General features: G+C 41.3%; 1 protein-coding gene, 1 long non-coding RNA gene and 1 other non-coding gene across 6 annotated transcripts in view; 2 read left to right on the forward strand and 1 right to left on the reverse strand.

Moving 5' to 3' along the window:
* Positions 1 to 187: 187 nt before the first annotated feature.
* On the forward strand, positions 188 to 22,697 carry LOC113911612. Its single transcript, XR_003516553.1, has 2 exons — positions 188 to 555; positions 22,546 to 22,697. It is a non-coding gene; the product is annotated as an uncharacterized LOC113911612 (long non-coding RNA).
* Positions 4,771 to 4,843, forward strand: TRNAK-CUU. Its single transcript has one exon. It is a non-coding gene; the product is annotated as a tRNA-Lys (tRNA).
* PEX1 (peroxisomal biogenesis factor 1) overlaps positions 16,868 to 25,209 on the reverse strand; it is a 42,372-nt gene continuing 34,030 nt past the window's right edge. For 2 of the 4 annotated variants that reach the window (XM_027574381.1, XM_027574378.1), the window contains 8 exons: positions 23,619 to 23,683; positions 22,553 to 22,695; positions 22,369 to 22,472; positions 21,594 to 21,770; positions 20,120 to 20,350; positions 19,011 to 19,208; positions 18,616 to 18,746; positions 16,868 to 17,167 (listed from right to left, as the gene is read on the reverse strand). In XM_027574381.1, the coding sequence (XP_027430182.1) occupies positions 17,083 to 17,167; positions 18,616 to 18,746; positions 19,011 to 19,208; positions 20,120 to 20,350; positions 21,594 to 21,770; positions 22,369 to 22,472; positions 22,553 to 22,695; positions 23,619 to 23,683 (1,134 nt within the window). In that variant the 3' untranslated portion in view covers positions 16,868 to 17,082. Of the gene's footprint in view, positions 17,168 to 18,615; positions 18,747 to 18,976; positions 19,209 to 20,119; positions 20,351 to 21,593; positions 21,771 to 22,368; positions 22,473 to 22,552; positions 22,696 to 23,618; positions 23,684 to 25,209 lie in introns of those variants that run through there. The other 2 variants (XM_027574379.1, XM_027574380.1) reach the window with 2 other exon arrangements.

Raw genomic sequence — 25,209 nt, forward strand, 5'->3', positions numbered from 1 at the left:
GCTACACCACACCCACCACGCGCCATCTCCGACGCAGCGGGAGCTGCTTTACTTGCCATAGAAAGCCGAACGGCTAGCCTACAGGGCAACGCCAACACCGACCTCCTAGCCAATCATGCCCTGCTTCCGGGTTGCTGCTTCCGCCCAGGTATAAAATGCCGTCTTGCCCACCATCCCTCAGGAGAGCGTTCGGCTGCTTGTGGGGTGGTGTTCTTTCCCCAGCTCTGGGTTCTTTTCCCAGAGTAAAGACATCAAACTCGTTGCCAAATTGTTTTGGTTGTGTCCTTTGACCGTTTTAGCAACAAAATGGGACCCAAAAACAGCAGTTGAAGACTCTGGGGCGGCTGAAGTTACCCACGGAGCTCTTTTGGCTCACTGCCTTTCCTGCCGCTCTCCGGAATCTGCTTTTCTTGAGCTTAGCTTGTTTTGCGTTCTGAGCTCTGAGTTTGTCCTGATCCTTTTGGAGACAGAATCGGTGTGTGAAAGACTCCAGATTTTTCACAGTGAGACCTAGTGGGCCAAGACATCTGGTTTGCGGTGGACCTCCTCTACAAGGTAAGTGCTTTTTTTTTTTTTCTCCTGTGATGAGAAATTTAAAGATTTACACTCTCAGCAATTTTCAAATATACAATATAGTATTGTTAACTGTAGTCACCATGCTGTAAAGTACATCCCCAGGACTTAATTTCTTTCATAACTGCAAGTTTGTACCTTTTGACCCTCTTCACCTATTTTGCTAACACCCCCCCACCCAGCCTCTGACGACCACTAATCTGTTCTATGTTATGAGCTCATGGTGATTGTTTAGATTCCACATATAAGTGAGATCATACAGTTGGTCTTTGATTTTTTTCATGTAGCTTAATGTACTCAACATCCATCCATGTTGCAAGTGGCAAGATTTCTTTCCTTTATATGGCTGCATAATACTCCATGATATATTATATGTCACTTTTCGTTTTTCCATTGATGGACGTTTAGGTTTCCATATGGATAAATACCCAGAAGTAGAATTGTTGGATCATAAGGTAGTTCTATTTTTAATTTTTTGAGGAACCCTCAAACTTTTCCATAATGGCTGCATCCATTTACATAACCACCAACAGTGCACAAGGGTTCCCTTTTCTCCACATCCTCTCCAACATGTACTTGTTTTTCTGATAATAGCCGTTCTAACAGGTGTGAGGTGATCTCATTATGGTTTTGATTTGCAATTCCTTAATGATTAGTGATGTTGAGCACATTTTCATCTCCCTGTTGGCCATTTGTATTTCTTCCATGGAAAAATGTCTATTCAGATCCTGTGCCCATTTTTAGATTGGATTATTTGGGTTTTTTTTTTTTTTTTTTTTTGCTATTGTATGAGTTTTTGTATATTTTGCACATTAGCCTCTTATCAGATATACGATTTGCAAATATTTTCTCCTATTGTATAAGTTGTCTTTTAATTTTGTTGATGGTTTCCTTTGCTGTGCTAAAGCTTTTTAGTTTAACGTCCCACTTGTTTACTTTTGCTTTTGGTGCCTTTGGTTTTGGGATCAAATCCAAAAAATCTTTGCTAAGACTGATGTCAACCTTAAAAATAAAACTGTCAGTTATTTTACCAGAAAAAGTGGGTTTATTCGGGAATAGCAGAGAATTGCAATTCAGAACAATCAGGCTATGGTAAAACCATAGGCAAGTCTGGAGAGAAAAGGACATGAAAGCTCATGTATAGAGGAAAGGGGAAATGGGAGGGACTGTTACAAACAAAAAGTCTATTGGAATAAACCGAAAGTTGGGAGTATAGTGGCTTTTCGTTCGCTAAGCTGTGACAGTCTGTCATTGACTAGGCTGTTGCCAGACAAGGAGAAAATCTTTCTTCTCTAGTTGTAGTAGTTAAATGTAGGTTTCTTCCTTTTGGGATCTGCAATTGATGGGTGATAGGGTGTGAGAGCTTCCAGCTCTGACCTCCCAACTCCATTTTGAATGAAGTTTCTTTTTATTAATTTTCACATGGTATATGTTTTCTTCTAGGAGTTTTACAGTTTCAGGTCTTATATTCAAGTCTTTAATCTATTTTTGAGTTAATTTTTGCATATGGTATAAACTAGCAGTTGAGTGTCCTTTTTTTGCACATGGCTGTCCAATTTTCCCGACACCATTTATTGAACTAATTGCCCTTTTCCCATTGTATATTCCTGGCTCCTTTGTCATAAATTGACCGTATATGTGTGGGTTTATTTCTAGGCTCTCTGTTCTGTTCCACTGATTTATGTCTATTTTTATGCCACTACCATACTGTTTGATTAATATAGTTATGTAATATAGTTTCAAATCAGGGACCTTGATGCCCCCAGCTTTGTTGTTCTTTCTCAAGATTACTTTGGCTGTTCAGGGTTCCATAAATATTTTAGGATTCTTTGTTCTATATCTCTGAAATACCATTGATCTTTTGATAGGGATTGCACTGAATCTGTAGATCGCTTTGGATATACAGACATTTTAACAACATCCATCCTTCCAATTCATAAACATAGAATATCTTTCCATTTATTTCTGACTTCTCCAAGTACTATCTTTTTTTTAAAGGTTTTATTTATTTATTTGACAGAGAGACACAGCGAGAGAGGGAACACAAGCAGGGGGAGTGGGAGAGGGAGAAGCAGGCTTCCCACTGAGCAGGGAGCCCGATGCAGGGCTCGATCCTAGGACCCGGGGACCATGACCTGCGCCGAAGGCAGACACCCAACGACTGAGCACCCAGGTGCCCCTCAAAGTACTGTCTTAACTGAATTGGTGTTTTCAGAAATCTTGCATGTAAAGTTGGTCTTAGAATGTTCTCCTTGACAAACACAGAAATGGAACTAAGTGAACAGGGTAGAACACAGTAAGGCCATGGGGTGTGGACCCTAACAGAGTCAAATACAAGGTTATTGAAATAATCTTGGACAAGTTACATACCTTCTCAGGCAGTTGAGATCAAATGTAATATACGTGAAGTGCTTAGGCACAGTGTCTGGTACATAGTAAATGCTCAACAATGCTACTGTTTAACATCTTAGGGCATCTAGTTAAGTGTAACATAAAGAATGGATTTTAAATAGAGAACGGATGTTTGGGGATGCCATTCAATTCAGTTGGTGACCATCCCAGTTAGGCTGGCCCTGTGCTTATTACCCACACATGGGAAAAAAAAAGTAAAATAGGTGCTACTCTCCATGGGTTAGCTTTGTGGGTTTTTTTCTGATGGGTTGCAATGTCAATCTCACTTTCTCCCCACTCCTCCTTTGGATCAATGTGCATTGATCATATAAGATACAGGAGGACGTGCTCACAACCTCTGGCCCTCCTCCGCATCACATGCTGGCTGGGTGCCAGAGAACCCCACCTGTGCTGTGCTGCACCATTGGCCTCGGGGCTCATCCCTTTTTGGAACCAAAGCTTCTGGCACTGCACATGTTTCTGAGCTTCCAGGAAGAGGCTGTGATCAGATGCCATGGTGCAGGTTGGATCCGTATCCAACCAGCTGAGGCCCTGACCTAAATCTTCAGAAATGTGGTTAAGAATTTCCCTATCCTCAGATTGTAGTAAACTTAAATGATGTTTTACTCATCAGTTGAACTGACCCATCTTCAGACATTGTCACCTGACTGTACTTGTGTGGTTTATCAGTTTCCTTGGAAGGGAAAAGACCTCAACTCAAAAAGTTAAAGACTGCTTAATTTACATGTGGGATTTTTTTTTTTAAGGTTTATTTAGTTATTTGAGAGAGAGCAAAAGAGAGAGAGTGCACCCATGTAGGAGGGGGGATGGAACAGAGGGAGAGAGAGAATCTCAAGCAGACTCCCCCACGGAGTGTGGAGCCAATGCGGCTGGCTCTCAGGACCCCGAGATCGTGACCTGAGCCGAAATCCAGAGTTGGATGCTTAACTGACTGAGCCACCCAGGTGCCCCACATGTGGGATGCTTTTAAAATGCTATAATCCCTTCAAAATTGGGAAAGATGAACTAATTAGATAATCCAAATAATTTTACGGTGGAATTGATTTAATGATGAACCCACTTATCTGTATATACTGGAAAATGTGAAAGTTTTTCAAGTGCTACTGAATAAATCTGCATCAATGACAAAAAGATTTGGGGTTCCTGGCTGGCTCAGTCAGTAGAGCATGTGACTCTAGATCTCAGTATCATGAGTTTGAGCCCCACAATGTGGATAGAGTTTACTTAATAAAAAAAAAAAAAAAGATTCTACCAATTGTAAATTTTATAACACCTTTGTAATACTAGGGTATGCTTCTACTTAGATGGGTTGTACTTTGCCAAGAAAGCAATAGGTTTAAAGTGGTGTTTTGTGTGTGTGATACATATATAAAATCATAAAATATAAAGCAGTTCTATATTCCAGTACTTTTTTCCTTTTTAGGGCAGTATTTTTCAATTTGCAAGTCTCAACCGATGTATGGGTCAAAACTAGCATTATTTGTATGAAATAGAATAGAATAAAAAGGAATAGAAAATATCAGAGAACATCACATGTACTAAGAGTAGGTATTGGTTTTGTAAATTGTTTCAGTTTCGAATGTATATGGACCTGATCTAGATGTAAAATGTATTACTCTGGATTGTGGACATCAGGGGTTTACATCTCAGCATTTTTTGTGAAGCTATAGCATTCCCTTTAACGGACACTAATTCCTACAAAATATCTGAGTAATAGGTCAGAAAAAATGTCTAGGGCCAAAGTGCATCATTTCAATATTCTGCCTAAAATGGTAGGCAAGGGGCGCCTGGGTGGCTCAGTCGGTAGAGCGTGAGACTCTTGATCTCTGGGTCATGAGTTCGAGCCTCATGTTGGGCATAGATAGAGCTTACTTAAAGAACCCTAGGCAAAATTTCTCTGTCAATACATGGTTGACGGTAATTGTTACCCTGGAATATTTCTTGGCTTTTAGTTGATTTGACTCTTGGAAACTTCCTGAGAGTTGAGTCCTAAATCAGTTTTACCAAAAAACGTCATGTTGTCTAGGAAATAAGTAAACTCCATGGCATAAGGCCTTTGTCGACTGTTTTACATTTTATATTTTTATTTTTCCTTCTTTATTTTTCCTTTATACTTATGAACATTGAGTAATTACTATGGGAATGTAAAATGCCCATTTATTTTAAGAATCAATGCTGCTAGTATCTCCTGAAACTATTGTAGATGTCCATTTTCCATTGCTTTTTTTTTTTTTAAAGATTTTATTTATTTATTTGAGAGAGAGAGAATGAGAGATAGAGAGCACGAGAGGGAAGAGGGTCAGAGGGAGAAGCAGACTCCCTGCTGAGCAGGGAGCCCGATGTGGGACTCGATCCCGGGACTCCAGGATCATGACCTGAGCCGAAGGCAGTCGCTTAACCAACTGAGCCACCCAGGCGCCCTTCCATTGCTTTTATAATCAAAACTGATTCCCAATCAATCATATCTGTTCTAATCCAAAAAAGAAAAGAGCTAAAATATTAGACTTTGTTTTTTCTTTTTCCTCTTTATTTATTCAAAGGAGGATTATCCCAATTTGAGTTGAGAAATAATGATTCGTTCACAAATATTTATTATCATTGACTGATCACCAGCACAAGGCACTGTTCTAAATCTACAGCAGTGAACAATGTGCACAAAAACCCAGCCCTTTGTGGAATTTCCAAGATAGTGTAGTGACAACTGGGTATGATTTAAAAATAAAACCTGCAAATTTATAGTCGGTACTCATGTTCAGTGTTCTCCCAGTCAGACTCTTAAAAGATGACTAGATTTCAGGTTATGAATTATTATACTGATTAGGGAAATAACAAAGGATGATGAGACCACCACTTAATATCTGAAATAAAAAATACAAAATTGAATTTTTTGTTTACTATAGTTTCCATGCATTCTGCTGGTCATGCCTGGTCTTCCTTAGTAGAGCAGACTGCTGCTCTTTTTAAATTTTAATTTATTTATTTTTATTTTATTTAAAATCAATTAACATATAGTGTGTTATTAGTTTCAGAGGTTGAGTTTAGTGATTCATTAGTATAACACCCAGTGCTCATTACATCAAGTGCCCTCCTTAATGCCCATCCCCCAATTACCCCATCCCCCCACTCACCACCCCTCCAGCAACCCTCGTTTGTTTCCTATGATTAAGAATCTCTTACGGTTTGTCTCCCTCTCTGATTTCGTCTTATTTTATTTTTCCTTCCCTCCCTCTATATTCTTCTGTTTTGTTTCTTCCACATATGAGTGAAATCATATATTTGTCTTTCTCTGACTGACTTATTTCGCTTAGTATAATACCCTCTAGTTCCATTCACATTGTTGCAAATGGCAAGATTACATTCTTTTTGAAGGCTAATATTCAATTTTATACACACACACGTATACACCCACACCACATTTTCTTTATCCATTCATCTGTCAATGGACAGCTGGGCTCTTTCCATATAGTTTGGCTATAAACTTTGGGGTGCAGGTGCCCTTTCGGATCACTACATTTGTATCTTTGGGGTCAATCCTTGGTGGTGCAATTGCTGGGTCATAGGGTAGCTCTATTGTCAACTTTTTGAGGAACCTCCATACTGTTTTCCAGAATGGCTGCACCAGCTTGCATTCCCACCAGCACTGTACTGTACGAGGGTTCCTCTTTCTCTGCATCCTCACCAACATCTGTCATTTCCTGAGTTGTTAATTTTAGCCGTTCTGACTGGTGTGAGGTGGTATCTCATTATGGTTTTGATTTGTATCTCCCTGATGATGAGTGAAGTTGAGCATTTTTTCAATGTGTCTGTTGGCCATTTGTATGTCTTCTTTGGAGAAATGTCTGTTCATGTCTTCTGCCCTTTTCTTGATTGGATTATTCATTCTTTGGGTGTTGAGTTTGGTAAATTCTTTATAGATTTTGGATACTAGCCCTTTATCTGATATGTCATTTGCAAATATCTTCTCCCATTCTGTAGGCTGTGTTTTGGTGTTGTTGACTGTTGCCTCTGCTGTGCAAAAGCCTTTTATCTTGATAAAGTCCCAGTAGTTCATATTTGCCTTTGTTTCCCTTGTTCTTGGAGATGTGTCTAGCAAGAAGTTGCTGTGGCCAGGGTCACAGAGGTTGCTGCCTGTGTTCTCCTCTAGGATTTTGGTGGATTCCTGTCTCACATTTAGGTCTTTCATCCATTTTGAGTCTTACTTTTGTGTGTGGTATAAGGAAGCGGTCCCATTTCATTCTTCTGCCTGTGACTGTCCAGTTTTCCCAACACCATTTGTTAAAGAGACTGTTCTTTTCCCATTGGATATTCTTTCCTGCTTTGTCCATGATTAGTTGATCATACATAGAATTGAGGGTCCCTTTCTGGGTTCTCTATTCTGTTCCATTAACCTATGTGTCTGTTTTTGTGCCAGTACCATACTGTCTTGATGATTACAGCTTCGTAATAGAGCTTGAAGTCTGGCATTGTGATGCCACCAGCTTTGGTTTTCTTTTTCAACATTCCTTTGGCTATTCAAGGTGTTTTTTCTGGTTCCATACAAATTTTAGGATTGTTTGTTCCAGCTCTGTGAAAAATGCTGGTGGTATTTTAATAGGTATTGCAGTGAATGTATAGATTGCTTTGGGTAGCATAGAGATTATAACAGTATTTGTTCTTTCAATCCATGAGCATGGAATATTTTTCCATTTCTTTGTGTCTTCCTCAGTTTCTTTCATTAAGGGTTCTATCATTTTCTGAGTACAGATGCTTTGCCTCTTTGGTTAGGTTTATTCCTAGGTGTCTTATGGTTTTTGGTGCAATTGTAAATGGAATCAACTCAATTTCTCTTTCTTCTGTTTCATTGTTAGTGTAAAGAAATGCAACTGATTTCTGTGCATTGATTTTCTATCCTGCAGCTTTGCTGAATTCCTATATGAGTTCTAGCAATTTTAGGGTGGAGTCTTTTGGGTTTTCCACATAGACTATCATGTCATCTGGCAAGAATGAGGTTTTGCCTTCTTTGCCAATTCAGATGCCTTTTATTTCTCTTTGTTGTCTGTTTGCTGAGGCTAGGACTTCTAGTACTATGTTGAACAGCAGGGGTGATAGTGGACATCCCTGCCGTGTTCTTGACCTTAGGGGAAAAGCTCTCAGTTTTTCCCCATTGAGAATGATATTCACTGTAGGCTTTTGATATATGGCTTTTATGATATTGAGGTATGTTCCCTCCATCCCTACGCTGTGAAGAGTTTTAAGAAAGGATGCTTTACATTGTCAAATGCTTTTTTGGCATCTATTGAGAGGATCATATGGTTCTTGTCCTTTTATTTATGTAGTGTATCACATTGATTGATTTGTGGATGTTGAGCCACCCTTGCAGCCCAGGAATAATCCCACTTGGTCGTGATGCATAATCCTTTTAATGTACTCTTGGATCCTATTGGCTAGTATTTGGGTGAGAATTTTTGCATCCATGTTCATCAAGATATTGGTCTGTAATTCTCCTTTTTGGTGGGGTCTTTGTCTGGTTTTGGGATCAAGGTGATGCTGGACTCATAGAAAGAGTTTGGAAGTTTTCCTTCTATTTCTATTTTTTTTTGAAACAGCTTCAGAAGAATAGCTATTAATTCTTCTTTAAATGTTTGGTAGAATTTCCCTGAGAAGCCATCTGGCCCTGGACTCTTGTTGGGAGATTTTTTTTTTTTTAAGATTTTATTTATTTGAGAGAGAGAGAATGAGAGAGAGAGAGCACATGAGGTGGGGAGGGTCAGAGGGAGAAGCAGACTCCCCGCTGAGCAGGGAGCCCGATGCGGGACTCGATCCAGGGACTCCAGGATCATAACCTGAGCTGAAGGTAGTCGCCTAACCAACTGAGCCACCCAGGTGCCCTTGTTGGGAGATTTTTGATGACTGCTTCAATTTCCTTGCTGGTTATGGGTCTGTTCAGGTTTTCTATTTCTTCCTGGTTGTTTTGGTAGTTTATAGTCCCTAGGAATGCATCCATTTCTTCCAGATTGCCTAATTTGTTGGCATATATTTGCTCATAATATGTTCCTATAATTGTTTGTATTTCTTTGGTGTTGGTTGTGATCTCTCCTCTTTCATTCATGATTTTATTTATTTGGGTCCTTTCTCTTTTCTCTTAGATAAGTCTGGCCAGGGGTTTATTAATCTTATTAATTTTTTTTTAAGATTTTATTTATTTGACAGAGAGAGACACAGTGAGAGAGGGAACACAAGCAGGGGGAGTGGGAGAGGGAGAAGCAGGCTTCCCGCCGAGCAGGGAGCCTGATGCGGGGCTCGATCCCAGGACCCTGGGATCATGACCTCAGCCGAAGGCAGTCGCTTAATGACTGAGCCACCCAGGCGCCCCTCTTATTAATTCTTTCAAAGAACCAGCTCCTATTTTGGTGATCTGTTCTACTGCTCTTGTGATTTCTATGTCATTGATTTCTGCTCTAATCTTTATTATTTCTCTTCTCCTGCTGCATTTAGGCTTTATTTGCTATGCTTTTCCAGCTCCTTTAGGTGTAAGGTTAAGTTGTGTATTTGACTTTTCTTGTTTCTTGAGAAAGGGCTGTATTGCTATATACTTCCCTCTGAGGACCACCTTTGCTGCACCCCAAAGGTTCTGAACTGTTGTGTTTTCATTTTCATTTGTTCCCATATATTTTTTAAATTCTTTAATTTCCTGGTTGACCCATTCATTCTTTAGTAGGATGCTATTTAACCTCCATATATTTGTCTTCCTTCCAAATTTTCTCTTGTGATTGAGTTTAAGTTTTAAAGCATTATGGTCTGAAAATGCAGAGAATAATCTCAGTCTTTTAGTACTGGTTGAGACCTGATTTGTGACCCAATATGTGATGTCTTCTGGATAGTGTTCCATGTGCACCCGAGAACAATGTGTATTTTGTTGCTTTAGGAAAAGATGTTCTGAATATATCTGTGAAGTCCATCTGGTCCAGTGTGTCATTCAAAGCCCTTATTTCCTTGTTGATCTTCTGCTTAAATGATCTGTCCATTGCTTTGAGTGGGGTGTGAAAGTCTCCTACTATTATTTTATTATTATCAGTTTGTTTCATTAATTTTCCTATTAATTGGTTTATATAATTGGATGCTCCCAAGTTAGGGGCATAAATATTTACAGTTGTTAGATTTTCTTGTTGGATAGACCTTTTTCTTATACAGTGTCCTTCTTCATCTCTTATTACAGTCTTTGGTTTAAAAATCTAGTTTGTCGGGGCGCCTGGGTGGCTCAGTTATTAAGTGTCTGCCTTCGGCTCAGGTCATTGGGGTTGGGAGTTTATACTAGAAAGGAGTCTAGGGTGCATGTTCCTCTGGGAATCAGGATAGGGTCTGACTAAAGGCAGATGTCAGGTGAACAATAGGTGTTACTCCGTAAGTTACCAAAGGTGGGGGCATTGATGCCGGCGTCAGCCGAGTTTGGTTTGAAGCTAATATCCTGGAACATGGTTGGGATCCGGATCTTCTTAGATGTCATCAGGTATTTGGGGCCTTGGACAAAACTCAGAGGAGGATTAACTTTCTTGCTTCCCTCTTGAAGTAGGAACACAGCTTCTTTGGCTTATTCAGAGGCAAAATATGGAACGTTAATAAGTGGGGTCTAGCAGAAAAACAGGAGAGACAGAGCCTTTCTAAGACAGAGTCCCTTCAGCTCTCCTATCTCATCTCCCCACTGTGGGATTTTTATCCTCCTTACTCTTAAGGGGGTGTTGAAGAGCAAAGGTCTCATCTTGAACTTCAAGCTGAGAGGAATGGTAGAGCATGCCTTTTGGGAGGCATAAAAATCTTGAGCTATCTGATTAAATGAAGGGCTCCTAGGTATAGGTTGTCTGGCTCAGAGAAGCAAATGAGGCCTCATCCTAAGAATAGGATATTTAGATTTGGAGGCCATGCAGCAACAAAGCATCCACAGCAAAGAAAAATTCCTGCTGTAATTGCTATTAATATTTTCTAGATGGATGAACCCAACTAGAGATACTTTCAAATGTTACTGCCGTGGGGATATGGCAGGGTGACTGACAAAGGATTAATAATCCATATTTTGAGAACTTCTTAATCAGAATCCAAATGCCGTTTTGAGCCTCCAGTCTTACAGGGTACTGTCTTTCCCAAGGCTAGTGTACACTTTGCTTGAGGGAGATAGTTATGGGAGAGACGTTTTTAGCCCTTGTAGGGATTTCTATTTCCCATACAGTGGGCTTTACATTAGTGAGGATGTTGGGAGGGATTTTATCAGTTATAGTATTTTCACCTCCCAGTTGTAAAGTCAAACTGGCTAACATGGCATGTTTTTCATCTTCTCTCAGCTCTAACATTCCCAAATGAAGTGTAGCTTGAAGTTTACAAAAGCAAGTCTCTCCCCATCAGGGGGACAGGGCATTCAGGCACCAGGAAGAAACTATGTGAAGGCAAAGGAGAGCCCAGTATGCAAGTTAAATGGAAGGGAATAGCCTTACTTGTGGCTGCCCATTTACTCCAGTTAGAATACAAGATTGTCGAGACAGAGGCCCACCGTGCTGGGTCGGGACAGTGAGTGGCTCCGGTGTCTAATAAACACTCCCATCTTTTGGGGGCACCTCGGTGGCACAGTTAGTTGAGTGTCTGACTCTTGGTTTCGGCTCCCATAGTAATCTCGGGGTCATGGGATTGAGCCCCATGTGGGGCTCTGTGCTCAGCAGAGAGTTTGCTTGGGATTCTCTCTCCCTTTCCCACTGCACCCCCCGCCCTGTCTCTCTCTCTCAAATAAATATATATTTAAAAAACAAAAAACCTCTATCTTCTTACTGGCCACCTCAAGGATTACTCGAGCCTCCTGGAATGGTATCTGGAGATGTCCAGAAGGAGCCATAGGAGAGCTCAGGCCCCTTCAATCCTCAGCCTTTTCGACTACTACTGCCTTAGGGATTGGCCCCCTCTCCCTTCAGAGGCGGGGACGGTCCTTTTTTCAGTGGCCATCTTGCTTGCATAAGGCACATTGACTGGGACCTAGCTCTTTGCGAATGGCAGGGTGGGTGGTGCTGGCTCTAGCCTGGCTTTACCAAGCTCTGGCTTCACAGTCCTCTGGAGTGGGTGTCCCTGGGGTGGCGTAGAGCCCCTGGCAGCTGCTATAAATTGGGTCTGCCACCTGCTCTGAGTGATTTTTGTCTGCTTCTTCTGTCCTGTCCCTATTTTTTTGACTTTATTTATTTGAGAGAGCACGTGCACATGAGCTGGGGAAGGGGCAGAGGGAGAGGGACAAGCCGACTCCCCACTAAGAGTGGGGCTCCACGCCAGGACCCTGGCATCATGACCTGGGCCGAAGTCCAACGCTTAACCAACTGAGCCACCCAGGCGCCACTGCCCTGTCCCTATTATTAAATACAGCAAAGGCCATGGCTCACAGAAGTCTGAGGCACTGTGGTTGCCTTTTGCAATTTCCTCCTGATATCTGGGGCTGCTTGCACAGTAACATGCAGAACTAAAAGAGATTGTCCCTCTGGAGAATAAGGGTCAGTATTAGTATATTTCCTGAGGGCTTCAACCAATCTCCCTTGGAAGAGAGCTCGATTTTCATCTTTCCCTTGAGTTATGCCCCTCACCTTGTCATAGTTAACTGGTTTTATGATACATCGCCTCATTCCTTCAATTAAATAAGTTATCATGATTCCTCTCATCTAGATCTTCTGGACCCCTTTGGTAATTCCATTGGGGGTCCCTATCTGGGTTCTTTCTCCTCCAGTGTGATACGTTGCATGTCCCTTATTATGGGCTGCTACCTCATTGGCGTACTGCCAGGCAGCATTCAGTATTCTAGCTTTCTCTCCTGCAGTGCAACAATGGGACAACAAAATTTGTAAATCTCCCCAGGTCAAATTGAAGGTCAAGGCTAACCTAGCAAATTCCTCAGAGAATTTGGCTGGGTCCTCAGAGAAATGGCCAAACTTTTCTGTACATGAGGATAAATCATTTGTGGAGAATGGCACATGTACCCAAATGGTGCCTCCGTCTCCATCTGCAACCTAAGTGGAAATTGAGAGGTCTTGGGTTCAGTGTGTTAATGATGAGTGCCTCCATGAGTAACAGCAGGACTTGGTTCCTGGAACAAAGGTGGATAAAGGTGGGGCACCTCTGAGTATGAAGAAGAGTCATTGGATCAGAAAGGGGCTCAGCAGAACTGGTATTTGCATTTGAAGTCTTATTAGATGCAGGGACCCTCCTTCTGGGGGGCGGGCCTACAAGGAGGGGGGTCATCTAATCAGAAGATTTTTTTTTCCAATCCTGAAAAATGAGCTGGGTACGTTCTACGATTTTCCTTTAATTTGGGGTCTAGATACAGTGCCATAAGGGCCATTACATAAGGTATTTCCTTCCATTTACCCTCCCGTTTACGAAACAAATCAAGCTGTAAGATAGAGTTAGAATTTAAGGACTCATTCTTAGGCCAGACCTCTTGGTCTGTAGTTGATATTAAGGTCAAATTTCATTGCAATATGATACTAATTTCTCTTTCAATTGCCCAATCTCTAGGAGGCACCCTAGGGGAGAGTCTTTTGGGATGCCCACAGCCGCCCCCATTTAGGACCATACTGCATGTGGGGGTTCTTAAATGGCACTGGGGTTTCCCCTAGTCGCACAAGACCCAGATTTTGCACTCTTGTTTTCCTGCCTTCCTCTTTCTTCCAAGTACAAGAGGAGAGCAACAGCAGTTCGCTCTGCTAAGGTTTTAGATCAAATCTGCTGGATGATTATCCTGAAATTAACTGTATAACATAAGTGGGCAGAGGAAGTTGGACTTGCTAGCTCAAAATAGGGGAATCTGGCAAAACATGTTTTAAAAGGCACTTGAGGAGCACCTGGGTGGCTCAGTCAGCTAAGCGTCCAACTCTTGCTTTCAGCTCAGATCGTGATCACAGGGTTGTGGGATCGAGCCCCGTGTCAGGCTCTGTGCTCAGCGGGGAGGGGGGAGTCTTCTTCAGATTCTCTCTCCCCCTCTTCCTTTGCCCCTTCCCCCCTCATGTTGAGTGAATGAATCATGTATAACTCACCAACTTACCACCACCCATGTCCCTCAAGATAGTAGGGGTGTCTGAAAATACTCCTTCAAGAAGTCCTTAAGAAATACATTGGTGTATTTGTTAGGATTGATCTTGGTTGTAACAGGAACCCTACTCAGGGTAGTAAACAAGAGGTTTATCTGTCTCCGGTGTAAAAAACACCTAGGTGTAGGACATCCAGGGCTGGTGTGTCACCTCAGTGATGCCATCAGGGAACCGGCTCCTTGTCGTCTTGCTCTGCCATCGGTCACCTGTGGTTTTCACCCTTACGTTTGTGAGCTGGTTGCTGCATCTCCAGACACTGTGCCCTCATTTCAGGAAGCCCGCCCGCCCCAGGGACTTTTACTTACCTCTGCTTACTGTCTAGAACTGTGTCACTTACCATGTCTGGCCTTAATGGAGATCATGTGACTCAGTCATTGCACTTTCCAAGGAGCATAGGAAGGCAAGGGAGAGCGTGTTGGAATGGTTGTTGAAGGAGTCTGTCTGTATACCCTGACGGATAGGGAGATGTTGCAGTGGAAACGGGCTTTCTGATTTCAGTGGGGATGAGTGGATCCCGGCCTGTGGCTGTGGCTACTGTAACCAGCAGACTGTGCATCTGTTACAAGGATCGGTCTGCAGGGTTCTTCCGTGCTGCCCAACTAAGTGTGGGGTCCTTAAGACGAAAATAGATGGTCAAAGATCCTACTTGATTTTTTATAATTTAAAAATCTCCCTGTTCATAAACAAAGGTCTGATGTGAGTCATCACAGTATCGTTGTGGCCCCTCCCCCAGTTCTCAGGTCTAGGTCCGACAAAGAAGGAAGAAGCCAGGTGTCTAGGGAAAGAGCCCTGAAATAATTTCATAAGTACTCGCCATGGATCTTGCTTCTTCCAAGTCTTCCCCAAAGGACCTGAAGCGACTCATCAGACCATTCTCCAGGTGTCCTGAGAAATAACCAGACATTCTGGGGATTATGAGAGACACTGGATCTGCACTAATGTTAATTCCTAGAGGCCCAGAGGTCCACCCTGACCTACCTGTCAAAGTGAAGGCGTTACTGCTCTACTCAGGGGATGGCCCGGACAATGAGTGGAGACAGAAAATCCTCCAAGGTAGCAGATTTTTTTGAGCAGCCTGTCTCTTTCATTTTGCCAGGAGGTGGAGATGTCTGATATAAAAATCCATGCGAATCCATAGTCAGTGGCTAACAACCAGGTGATCAGAGATTTATAGAGCAGGAGCAGAGAACTGGCCAGGAGGCAGCTCAGGGGAAACTATGGCCGGAGTTCTCAGAATGCACTCAGAGAGTAAGGATATAGATGATCGAGGTGAATGTTCAATTCAAAGTCCTCTGTGCTTTTAATCATCAGGAGTTCTAGATGAGCTCTCCACAGATGTCTATCAGCTTTCATCTCCTGCCCCCCCCATGCTTGGTTAGTAGACTCATAAACTAAGTGGCCATGGTGGCAGGGATGGGGGTGTCTGTGTGTCATCTGTATGGCACTGAGGCTGACCCAGCTTCTGTCCTGACGCCCCCTTGTCTGCAGCTGTGACCAACCATGTAGGTGTACATGCAGGGGACACCAGCCCAAGCCTCGTGGAAGGTTGATAATGTGTGTCCCTCTTCTTTCATAGAGGAGGCAGTGATCTGTCCTCCCTGGAAGGGACACATTCTGGGTTGGGATTTGCTTTGTCCTCCACACGTCTGCCAATACCATCTTTCAAGGACTTACTGATAGGCTTTTATGTTACTATGCTGTCCCACCAGGACCCTTGCTTTCTGATCATGAAATTCACCCTGGAGAGTAAGGTGGTGGGCGTCAAGTGGAATCCACTGGACTCCTCACCCTGAAGCAGCTGGCCTTCTAAGGCGACGGCTCTTTGTGAGGTTGCAATAGATACAGTCCATCTAGTATATGCTGTGAATCAGGGACCAGGGCCTCAGTAGAAGCAAGGATCTGGGAACGAAGGGGTAAGGGGGATAGCACTTCTCAGTTACTACCTAAGTGACCCCAAGTCTTTGCCTCCATCCCCTGTGATTCTGGGCTTTGCTGATTGAGAGGGAAGCAAAGGAAAAACACAAGAGGAACACAGTGGTTTGGGAGGCAGGGGGAGCGTTACAGTGTTGGCTGAGTGAACACGGTCTTGCTGCTACACAATACAGGACGGGAGGAGTATGGATGGGACTTGGTGGTAATACTGAATGTAGTTAGGAGTTCGTGGAAGATTTCTGTGATAAGCGGCCACCAATGGCTCAGATAGGAATGAAGTAGTTTAGACTATCCCACCGAGGTGCTGGCTGAACTCAAGGAACATGGAATAAGTAATGGAAGAGAGAAGTCAGAAATACTAGCCACAGCCTCATGATTAGCTGCTGAATGGGCACTAGGTGCTGCCTGTACACTTTGTTGTTTCATGTGTTTATCATGTATTTCTATATGTCACCTAACCTTCTCCTCTTATGTCTTCCCTTAATGCCTTACTAGATCTGGTTTGGGTTGATGGTGGCTGACTTTACGTTTAGTTCATAGATTAGAGAACATCCAGAGAATGTCATGCTAGAGCAGGGAGGGAATGGACAGCATTCAAGGGCCTGGCCTGGGAGCTGCATGTCATAGATTAGGGAGATGCGATCTCATTTTTAGTGGAAGGAATAATTACATTTACTTGAATTTGTGGGTGAAGTCTACCTGTTATGAGAAAAGAATAGCTCACTGGATCCGTAGGACATTTCCAAATGGTCACCGTTGCTAAGCCCAAGATTTGTCAAATGCAAGGAAGATGCTGAATATGTGAATTCTAAGAAATGTATTTCCTTCAGATGAGGAAAAAAATAAGTTACGCCATTTGCACAGTATTATTTCACTAAGGATTTAATTTAGATTTATAGGAAATAAGATACAGACTCTGTTTTAAATATCCCAGTTCTACCATATTAATTTCAAGTATTCCATAACCAGAGGTTTACCAATCTGATTTTATAGATTAAGTTAATTTGTTAAAAAGAATTTTACAGACACCATTTTTACTGTTACAGCATAGGAACAAGCCAGCAAAATCACTGAGCATCTTTTATGCTAGAGTTACTTTCTGTCCAGGTCGAAACATTGTTCCACTTTGATTTTTTCTCTTCTTTGGATTTTGAAAGTTTTCATACCTTAAAAAAAAAGATATTTGTTTGCAGTTTTTTTCCCCAGTTATTTCCCTTTTGTTAGATTATATTTTAACAGAAATTAGAGTTCTTTATTTTTGAAAGTTGAACATTCCAATCAAAAAAGGAACAAAGGGGATAAAGACACAAGTTAGAAAATAGACATGGCAGTGACATTAAAAAACCTGTTTTAATCAAAGATGTAAATTTTTGAACAAGATTTTTCTCCAAGTACATGGGCCAAGTTTAGAGAGAGAGGATTATGTCCGGTGTTACAACGTACTGCGTTGTGCAGGGTGTCTGGAAGGCAGTAAGCCTTTAAAATGCGAGTATCCTGTGATGTAACAATTCTACCTTAGCCTCAGTGAAACAGTTGAGGCTATGTGCAAACCTGCAGCTCCAAGGATGTTCATTAGCACATAGGTGTAATAGTGAAAACCTGGAAGCAACTTAAAAGTCCAAATATTGTACTATATAGCACTAGGTGCAGAGTGGCTTAGTGGAAAAAAAAAAAAAAAAAACTTACGAATATATGCTTTGGGAGGGGTGGGAAGAAGGGAAATGTGTTTTCCTATTCTTTGTTTTCTGATTTTTCCACAATAAATACATAATATGTATTTGGGGAGTAGAATATGCCCCCACAAAATGGTCCGCTTTGGCATGGGGACTATTTTGAGCTGAAGGGAATCAAGACACAGCAGACTCAGGAAAAGCTTTTTACCTTCCTTAACTACCTAGACAAATTTAGGTAGCCCTCTTTCTAGTACAGGTTCCCTATTGACCAGAGCAAACTTCTTTGTACTGCAGAGCAGGGAAAGCATCTGTGAATTCCTCCCTCCCCTTTGAAGCTGCAGGCCCTTGTCTCTTTGCTTAGCTCAGGATGGTGTCTAAACCTTAATTGCCTGAGTTTCCTACTTTGTATGTATGAAATTATTTTTCTCTTGTTATTTTCTTTCATCAATTATTAGACCAGCCAACGAACATAGGAGGCAAGAAGGGAAGTTTTTTCTGCCCTCACAAGTGTTCCCACACCTGCCAGTCTCAAGTACTGCAAAATGAAACTTTCAAGAAAGAAGTTGTAACTTACTTATTAAATCCTTTACCTAGAATGGTCCCCAATCTATGGGTCTAGAGCCAACTGCAAGAAGCCTATAAATCCAAGTGTGTGTGTGAACCGTGGTCCACAAGGGAATAAATTTAAAAGAAAGCAAAACACGTATATATTTTGGAATGGTTCTGGCAAACTATTTGAGCTTTTAACAAAGCTTTTAAAATTAAATCAGTTCATTATAAATCAAGTATCAAGTGAACCAGATAATAATTCATTTTTTACTTCAATACTCAAAAGTTTTGGGGTATACAAATGCAGCTACTGTTTTGAAGGGGCCTTTACATATTCCAAGTTTAAGTGAATGGTCCCCTGTAATTTCTCTACTCCCGAATCCAGTACTTACAGTTCAGCAAAATTCTTCCACTCGTCCTCACTAATGGATGGCCTCGTGTGACTGAGAGCAGCCATTAAATGCGACTGGCTAATAGCCAGACTGGTTTTGACTGGTCCTGGTTGGTGAAGGGAGTCATCCTCCTTAAATAAAAAAGAAAACACAAGGTTAACATAGGGCTGTGATGGGAAAAGCCGCAGCCCATTTTTTCAGGAGACTCTACATTCCCTTTCTCATAAGATTACTACTAAAAATTGTTTCAAAGCAGGATACACATAACCATTTGATCAATGTGTTTCAGTCCCTTTATAAATAGAGCTCATTTACTGACCGAAATACACATCAAAAAAGGAACAGTTTTTACAGTCTTTACAATTATCGGGGGTGGGGGTGGAGATAAGCCATACTCCACTGTGGCTCCAGTATCTGCCTTTGATGACACTGATCTCTGCCCGCAGCTGTTCTCTTTGTTCCTGGGTGAGGTCTTGGTAACCCTCCTGTGAGGCTGTTCGCAACACGGGAGGTCGTGAAAACGACTGCTCTTTCCCAGGAACTCCAGAAAAATCCTGCATCATGGAGCTTGGTGCAGACAGGCACTGTGAGCTCTGCATAGTTAAGCGTAAGGGGAGGAAAAGAGGGGGAGAAAAGGGTTTATGTATCAAGGATCAAATTAAAAATCTGAAGTAGTAAAACCTTAACATGGACAAGCTTACATTTGATTAACTGAAATTAAACAAGTTCAAAATATGTTCATCTTCTATATGCTGCTGAACCACCACAGGGTGAAAACTGCCACAAGGGTTTTTTAATGCTTGGGTAGTAAATCCACCACACTACTGCCCTCGGGGTAGGTTCCAAATGTGCCTTATTCTAACTTTCGTATACTATAAGGTCTGGAACAGCTGCAGAGAAGTTAAACAGAGAACAAAGACTAGAGCTAGAACAACAGCTTACTATTCTTGGGAATAAAAATGGTTCACTTTTAGATTAAAAACCTGAATAAAGCAGCTGTGCAAAAACCAAAAATAGAACTAAATATACTTAAAAAATGTTACGTGTACTGATAAAGTAGCAGTGAACCACCGTTAATTTGGGGAGGATAGGTGTTAAATGCTATTTTAAGTTAGAAAAGCAAAGATACTGCCCCTCTGAAATCTAAACGTTTTCCTTGTTGCAACATTACATCAAATTCCTCATTATCTTCAACTATCTTAATGATACCAGAGTGTAATATAAAATGGATCTGCTGCTAAAGAGGTTTTAAAACCACTAACGAAGGGAGGTAAAAGCCCAGGAAACGGAAGGCTCACCACCACCCCGGCCACTCCGGCTCCCTCACGCCACCAGCTCCGCCTCACAGCCCTTACACCAGGGACGAAATGATTGGTTGGGGTAAGGAAAAACGAGACTACTTTACTGGAGAACCAGCCTGGAAGCACAGGCAGGGCTGGTTAGGTTTTACACCAACCTACAGCTTTAGGGATCACAACTGTACAATGGCGACCGCCCAAGATACCAAATCAGAAGAGGTTCCGTTTCCAAGTTCTGATTCATAAGAGCTTCCAAAGTAGAGCCGGTACATATTGAATTTTGATTCATCTGGAAGCATTTCGGACATCTCTAGAGAAACAAGGGACTGTTCCAAGCCACATTCCCCATCTCCCGCTGAATCGTCAGAGCCGCTGCTGTGGTTAAGAAAAACCATTGAAGACAGACTCAGGTCACTGTCAGAGCTGGAACTTCCATCCTAAAATACACAAAAGGACAACAGTGGTAAAGATCTAAATAATCTACAACTCTGAAATAACACAGAGAGCATCCTAATAGACCAGTACACGAGGCATTTTTCAAAAACTGTGTTTTTGAACAGGGGCCTTGCCCACCCTGTGTCCTCTGTGACCCCTCAGACCGGTCTGTAGGGTGCAAATGGCAGAGCTGTTACCCACCTCCCCCCGATACAGCAGGCCTGTGGGCCGGGCACCAACTGAATGCTTTCTGAACGAACACTGCATGAACCACTGTTGCTAGGACTCTGACAAACGAAGCCGGCTGCCTGATGACAGCACCTGAGACTGAGAGAAAGAAAACGACCTGCACTCAGGAAATGCGCACTGAGCCAAACTCTGGCTCTAGTTTTCTTATGGTTCTGAGGCACGTAATATTTTAATAATTAAAATAGAATGTGTACATGGGATTCAGACCCCTGCATTTTATTTGTATGCATCTTTCAACTATGAAATGATGGATCAGCCATGCGATGCAGTGCTTTATCGGTCCAGTGTTTTATAAATAAACACGTTTTCTGTTAGTGAAGACGGTGGAGAACATCAGTGGTTTGCCAAAAGAAATAGCAAAAACTTGACTATCTGATTTAGGAACATTAGGCCCTGTGAGCATTTCCAACCAAATGTAGCGGGGAGGAGTACCCAGGAAAACCCTTCCTAGAAAATATAAAGTCTATAATGTAGCAGAAGTCAAATTACTTGCTGCAAAAATTTAAATACTATCCTGAGAGGAAAAGACTGATGTTAGGTCTTGGGTACAGAAAATGTAAGGTAAACCTAGAATACCTTGCTCCATCAGGAATAAAGTCAGTGATCGAAGAATGATGAGGACATAGCAAAAGGCCACACAAGCCATCCACAAGCGGCTCCTATGGGCCAGTTCTGGGACAGTTTGAACTTCAAAATACTTTTTTTCAAGTATAAAACAACTAAAAATATTTTTCTGTTTATATTATCTAATTCATGATATCCCAGCTGAAGTAATATCCTTCCATTCACCAACATTTTACTAGTTAGGTAACGTTAAAGAAATAGACACTGAACACTTCATAATTACAGATTCTCTGCAGAGCTGGTATTCCAACAAACGATTTGACTACAGGTAAATTTCTCTACAGTTTTACTAAAGCTGTTAAAAAACAGCACTTATAAGGTTGACATGCTGACACTGAACTGCTCTTACTCGGCTCTCGTGCCGTGACTTACTGGGAGCCCAGAGGACAGCAGCTGTCCGGGTAAGGCCACTAGCTGCGCGTTGTAAAGTAAAGCTTTCAGATCCGCCCCCGTGAAGGAGTCGGTCACTGAGGCCACGTGCTGAAGGTCCACATCGTCTGCCAGAGGTAGAGAGTCACTGAGAATGTTTAAAATTTCAAGACGTGACACCTGAAGGGAGAAAAACTAATTGACTTAAATAAAGTTAAATATTATTTTAACCTGTATTACTTTTTTTTTTTTTTTTTTTTTTTACAAATTATATCTCTAATCAGTACGAGCTGAATTCTCTCTCCTCTGGAGCTTTTTCCCTAACAGAAGAGACAGGAAAATGAATGAAAATCCGTACTCTTAACCCTTCAGTGTAAATCCTTTCTTACTCACACAGTGCTGCTTTTCTAGATTTCGGCAAATGAGCCAAGAAAGTAATAGCTACAAGTGACATATTCCTTAGTTGCTAAATCTGGGGACCAGAGGCGGGGCAACACACACTAAGAAGAGTTAACATCTTACCTCTCTGTAACCTGGTTAGAGTCTTGCCAGGGTCAGGAGCTGTGTGATCTTTGGACACGGAGTGTGGACAGACTACACAGACTTTGCGGACTTGCAGGGAAATGGCTGGGCTTTGCATCTAATCTGGAATCTGTGACTAAAGCCTTGCCTAAAGCTGCTCTTCTAAGGACGACTGCTATTACGAGGCCCAAGTAAAGTTCACAAGGCAAGAGTGCAGCATGTGTTGGGCTTTAGACCCTAAGTAGGAAATTGTCACCTGATCAGGAGGAGGACAGTATACACATTTATCGAGTCGGCCAGGCCTCAGCAGGGCAGGGTCAATCAAGTCAGGGCGACTCGTAGCAGCCAATACATAAACACCTGAGGGGAAAAATATTCTTTACTTAAATCCTGGTGAAATAATTATTATAATAAGATATTTCTGTATTTACAGTTATTACCCTGTAAGCCTTCCACTCCGTCCAACTGAGTCAGCAACTGGTTAACCACACGATCTGTAACGCCTGTATTATCATGGCCTCGCCGAGGAGCGATGGATTCAAATTCATCAAAGAAAAGAATGCAGGGCTTGGCCGCCTGCGCTCTGGGAAAAACAATGTTTCATATTTGCATAAGGCTTCAGAGTTTGCAAAGTAATTGTGTGTGTATGTATATTTATATGTACATGTATGTATTTAAGTCTTTATAGCAAATTCTTAAGGCAAACTGTATGTAATTATCCTTGTTTTCAGTAAACTGGGTCTTTGAAACTTACTGTTGCTATGTATGGCCCTAGGGCCAGTTTTCAAAAAATATCCAGGTGTGCTTAAAAAGACTGTATTCTCCAGTTGTTGGGTACATGTTCTACATATGCTTAGATCAACCTTTGTATGCTGTCTAAATATTCTGAGCCCTATGAAAATCTTCTATGAAGGTAGATTTATCCATTTCTCCTTGCAATTCTATCAATTTTTGCCTAAAATATTTTGAAGCTACCTTATTGAATACACACAATTTTAAAATTAATATTTTCCTGGTAAATTTGCCACCGTGTAGTGACTGCCTTTATCTGTAACTGTTCCGTTGCTTAAACTGCGTGGTGGAGATACAGGAGTTCATTTCACTTAAAAAATATATGGACATTATATTCTCCTAAATGCCTATTTTATAATGAAATTTTAGAATGACACAAAGTAGTTTTTAAATTTGAAATCTTGCTTTCATTCTTAAATACTAGCTTCTGTATTTTATACAAATGCCACAGTAAATAGTTTCTCTCTTTTATAAATTAACATTGCATGTGGCCAACTTAAACTGGAGTAATTAGTGCTTCATATTACTTGGAGATTCCTTTGAATAACCACTTAACGATTTACTTTCAGCATTTCATGAATATTTCTATTGTAAATATAAAACTAATTTTCAAAATTTAGTTATCAAAAATGTTATAGTGTATTTGGAGAAACAGTTCTCAAGCTTATTAATAAATCACAGTGTCAGTTACTTAAACAGTCATAGGGAACCAACCTAATAAAAATATCCCGAACTGCTTGTTCACTTGCTCCGATGTATTTGCTGAGTAACTCTGGCCCCTATTGGGTAAAATACAATTAAGTTAGAATTGAAATAAAATTCTTTAAAAACAAAATATAATTGTTTATGGCTTAGTCCAAATGCAGTCGTGGGGAATTCTTAATATGATCAAACAGCTGTCTCAAATCCATCTTAAACATTATGTGGCTGGAATAAATATCCTACCACAGGTTCTACATCTTGTGTCTCCTCTGACAGTCTCAGGGCTTAGCTCTCTGACAGAATGCCACATCCTCAGAAAGGCCTGGCTGCCGACCCCACCGGATCCTGCTTGTTTGTCTCTCTCCACCAGTAGAATGTAAGCCCCAAAAAGGCAGTTTTGTTCACTACTGAAACCCCAGTGCCAAAAACAGCATAAGTATTGAATAACTGTTTACTAATGAATGGTTTAAAAAGGGAAAATGTTCCATCTATCTCAAATCTTTGGAGACTCCAAAAAATGTGTAATGAGATATGAATTATTTTAATCAGCATTTTCAATTCCTGAAACCAATCTATTTGGCCAGAAGGTGAAGAATAGATCATCTTTTCCAAAAGTCAACTGAAAAACTTTCAAAACTATTCCTTTTAACAAAATCAATAATGAGGACAGTCTTTTCTTAAATTGGGATCTTTTTACAAACTGAATAGGCCCAGGGGCACCTGAGTGGCTCAGTCAGTTGAGCGTCCAGTTCTTGGTTTCGGCTCAGGTCATGATCTCGGGGTGGTGGGATTGAGCCCTGTGTTGGGCTCTGTGCTCAACATGGAGCTGCTTGTCCCTCACCCTCTGCCCCTCCCCCTATTTGCACACTTGCTCTAATAAATAAAATCTTTAAAAGCAAAACTGAATAGGCCCTAAAGTGATCTCTAGTGAAAAATCCTTACTTCAAAAAGACCTAATACTGATCAGGATATGTGATCCCAATAAAGAATTTCTAATACTCAGCTAGCTAGGTATCTACTGACATACTAGTATTTAATGAGATTTCCTAGTCAATACAGAACCACAGAGGATGGAACAAGAAACAACTAAGGCAAAATATTATGAACAAGGCAACATACTGGTGTCAGTGAAGGCCCTTGTCTTTGAGGCATGTCTCCCAGGCCCTACCCTGACCTACCCAGAATTTTCTTTACTGAAACCTTTCTGTTGAGAATTCATCCCAAACCATTATTTGAAGGTTTACTAAAAGGGACAAGATGGCCTCCCTAATGGAACAATCTAAAATACAACAAGATGTGTAAGCTTTAATCCTGAAGATTGTTTTCCTTTAAATAGTGAAACTACATTTTAGTGACAAGCAAAAGAGTATATATAATCACAGTTATTCCAGAATCCAGGAAAAGAAGGGAGGAAAATTTAAGTTATAGTGTTTCTCCATCACTGCCAGGGTAGCTGGTAACCATATAACCAGCTCATTAAAAAAAAAAAAAAAGTGTCATTACAAAAAGGGTAGGCATAACCTGATTGCGAATTACTAAACTGGCTTTCACATTATTAATCAGCTTTGAAAAAGGCTACAATATATATCGATTCCTTTCCCTT

This window comes from Zalophus californianus, chromosome 12 (genome assembly GCF_009762305.2).
Source record: "Zalophus californianus isolate mZalCal1 chromosome 12, mZalCal1.pri.v2, whole genome shotgun sequence".
Classification (NCBI taxonomy): domain Eukaryota; kingdom Metazoa; phylum Chordata; class Mammalia; order Carnivora; family Otariidae; genus Zalophus; species Zalophus californianus.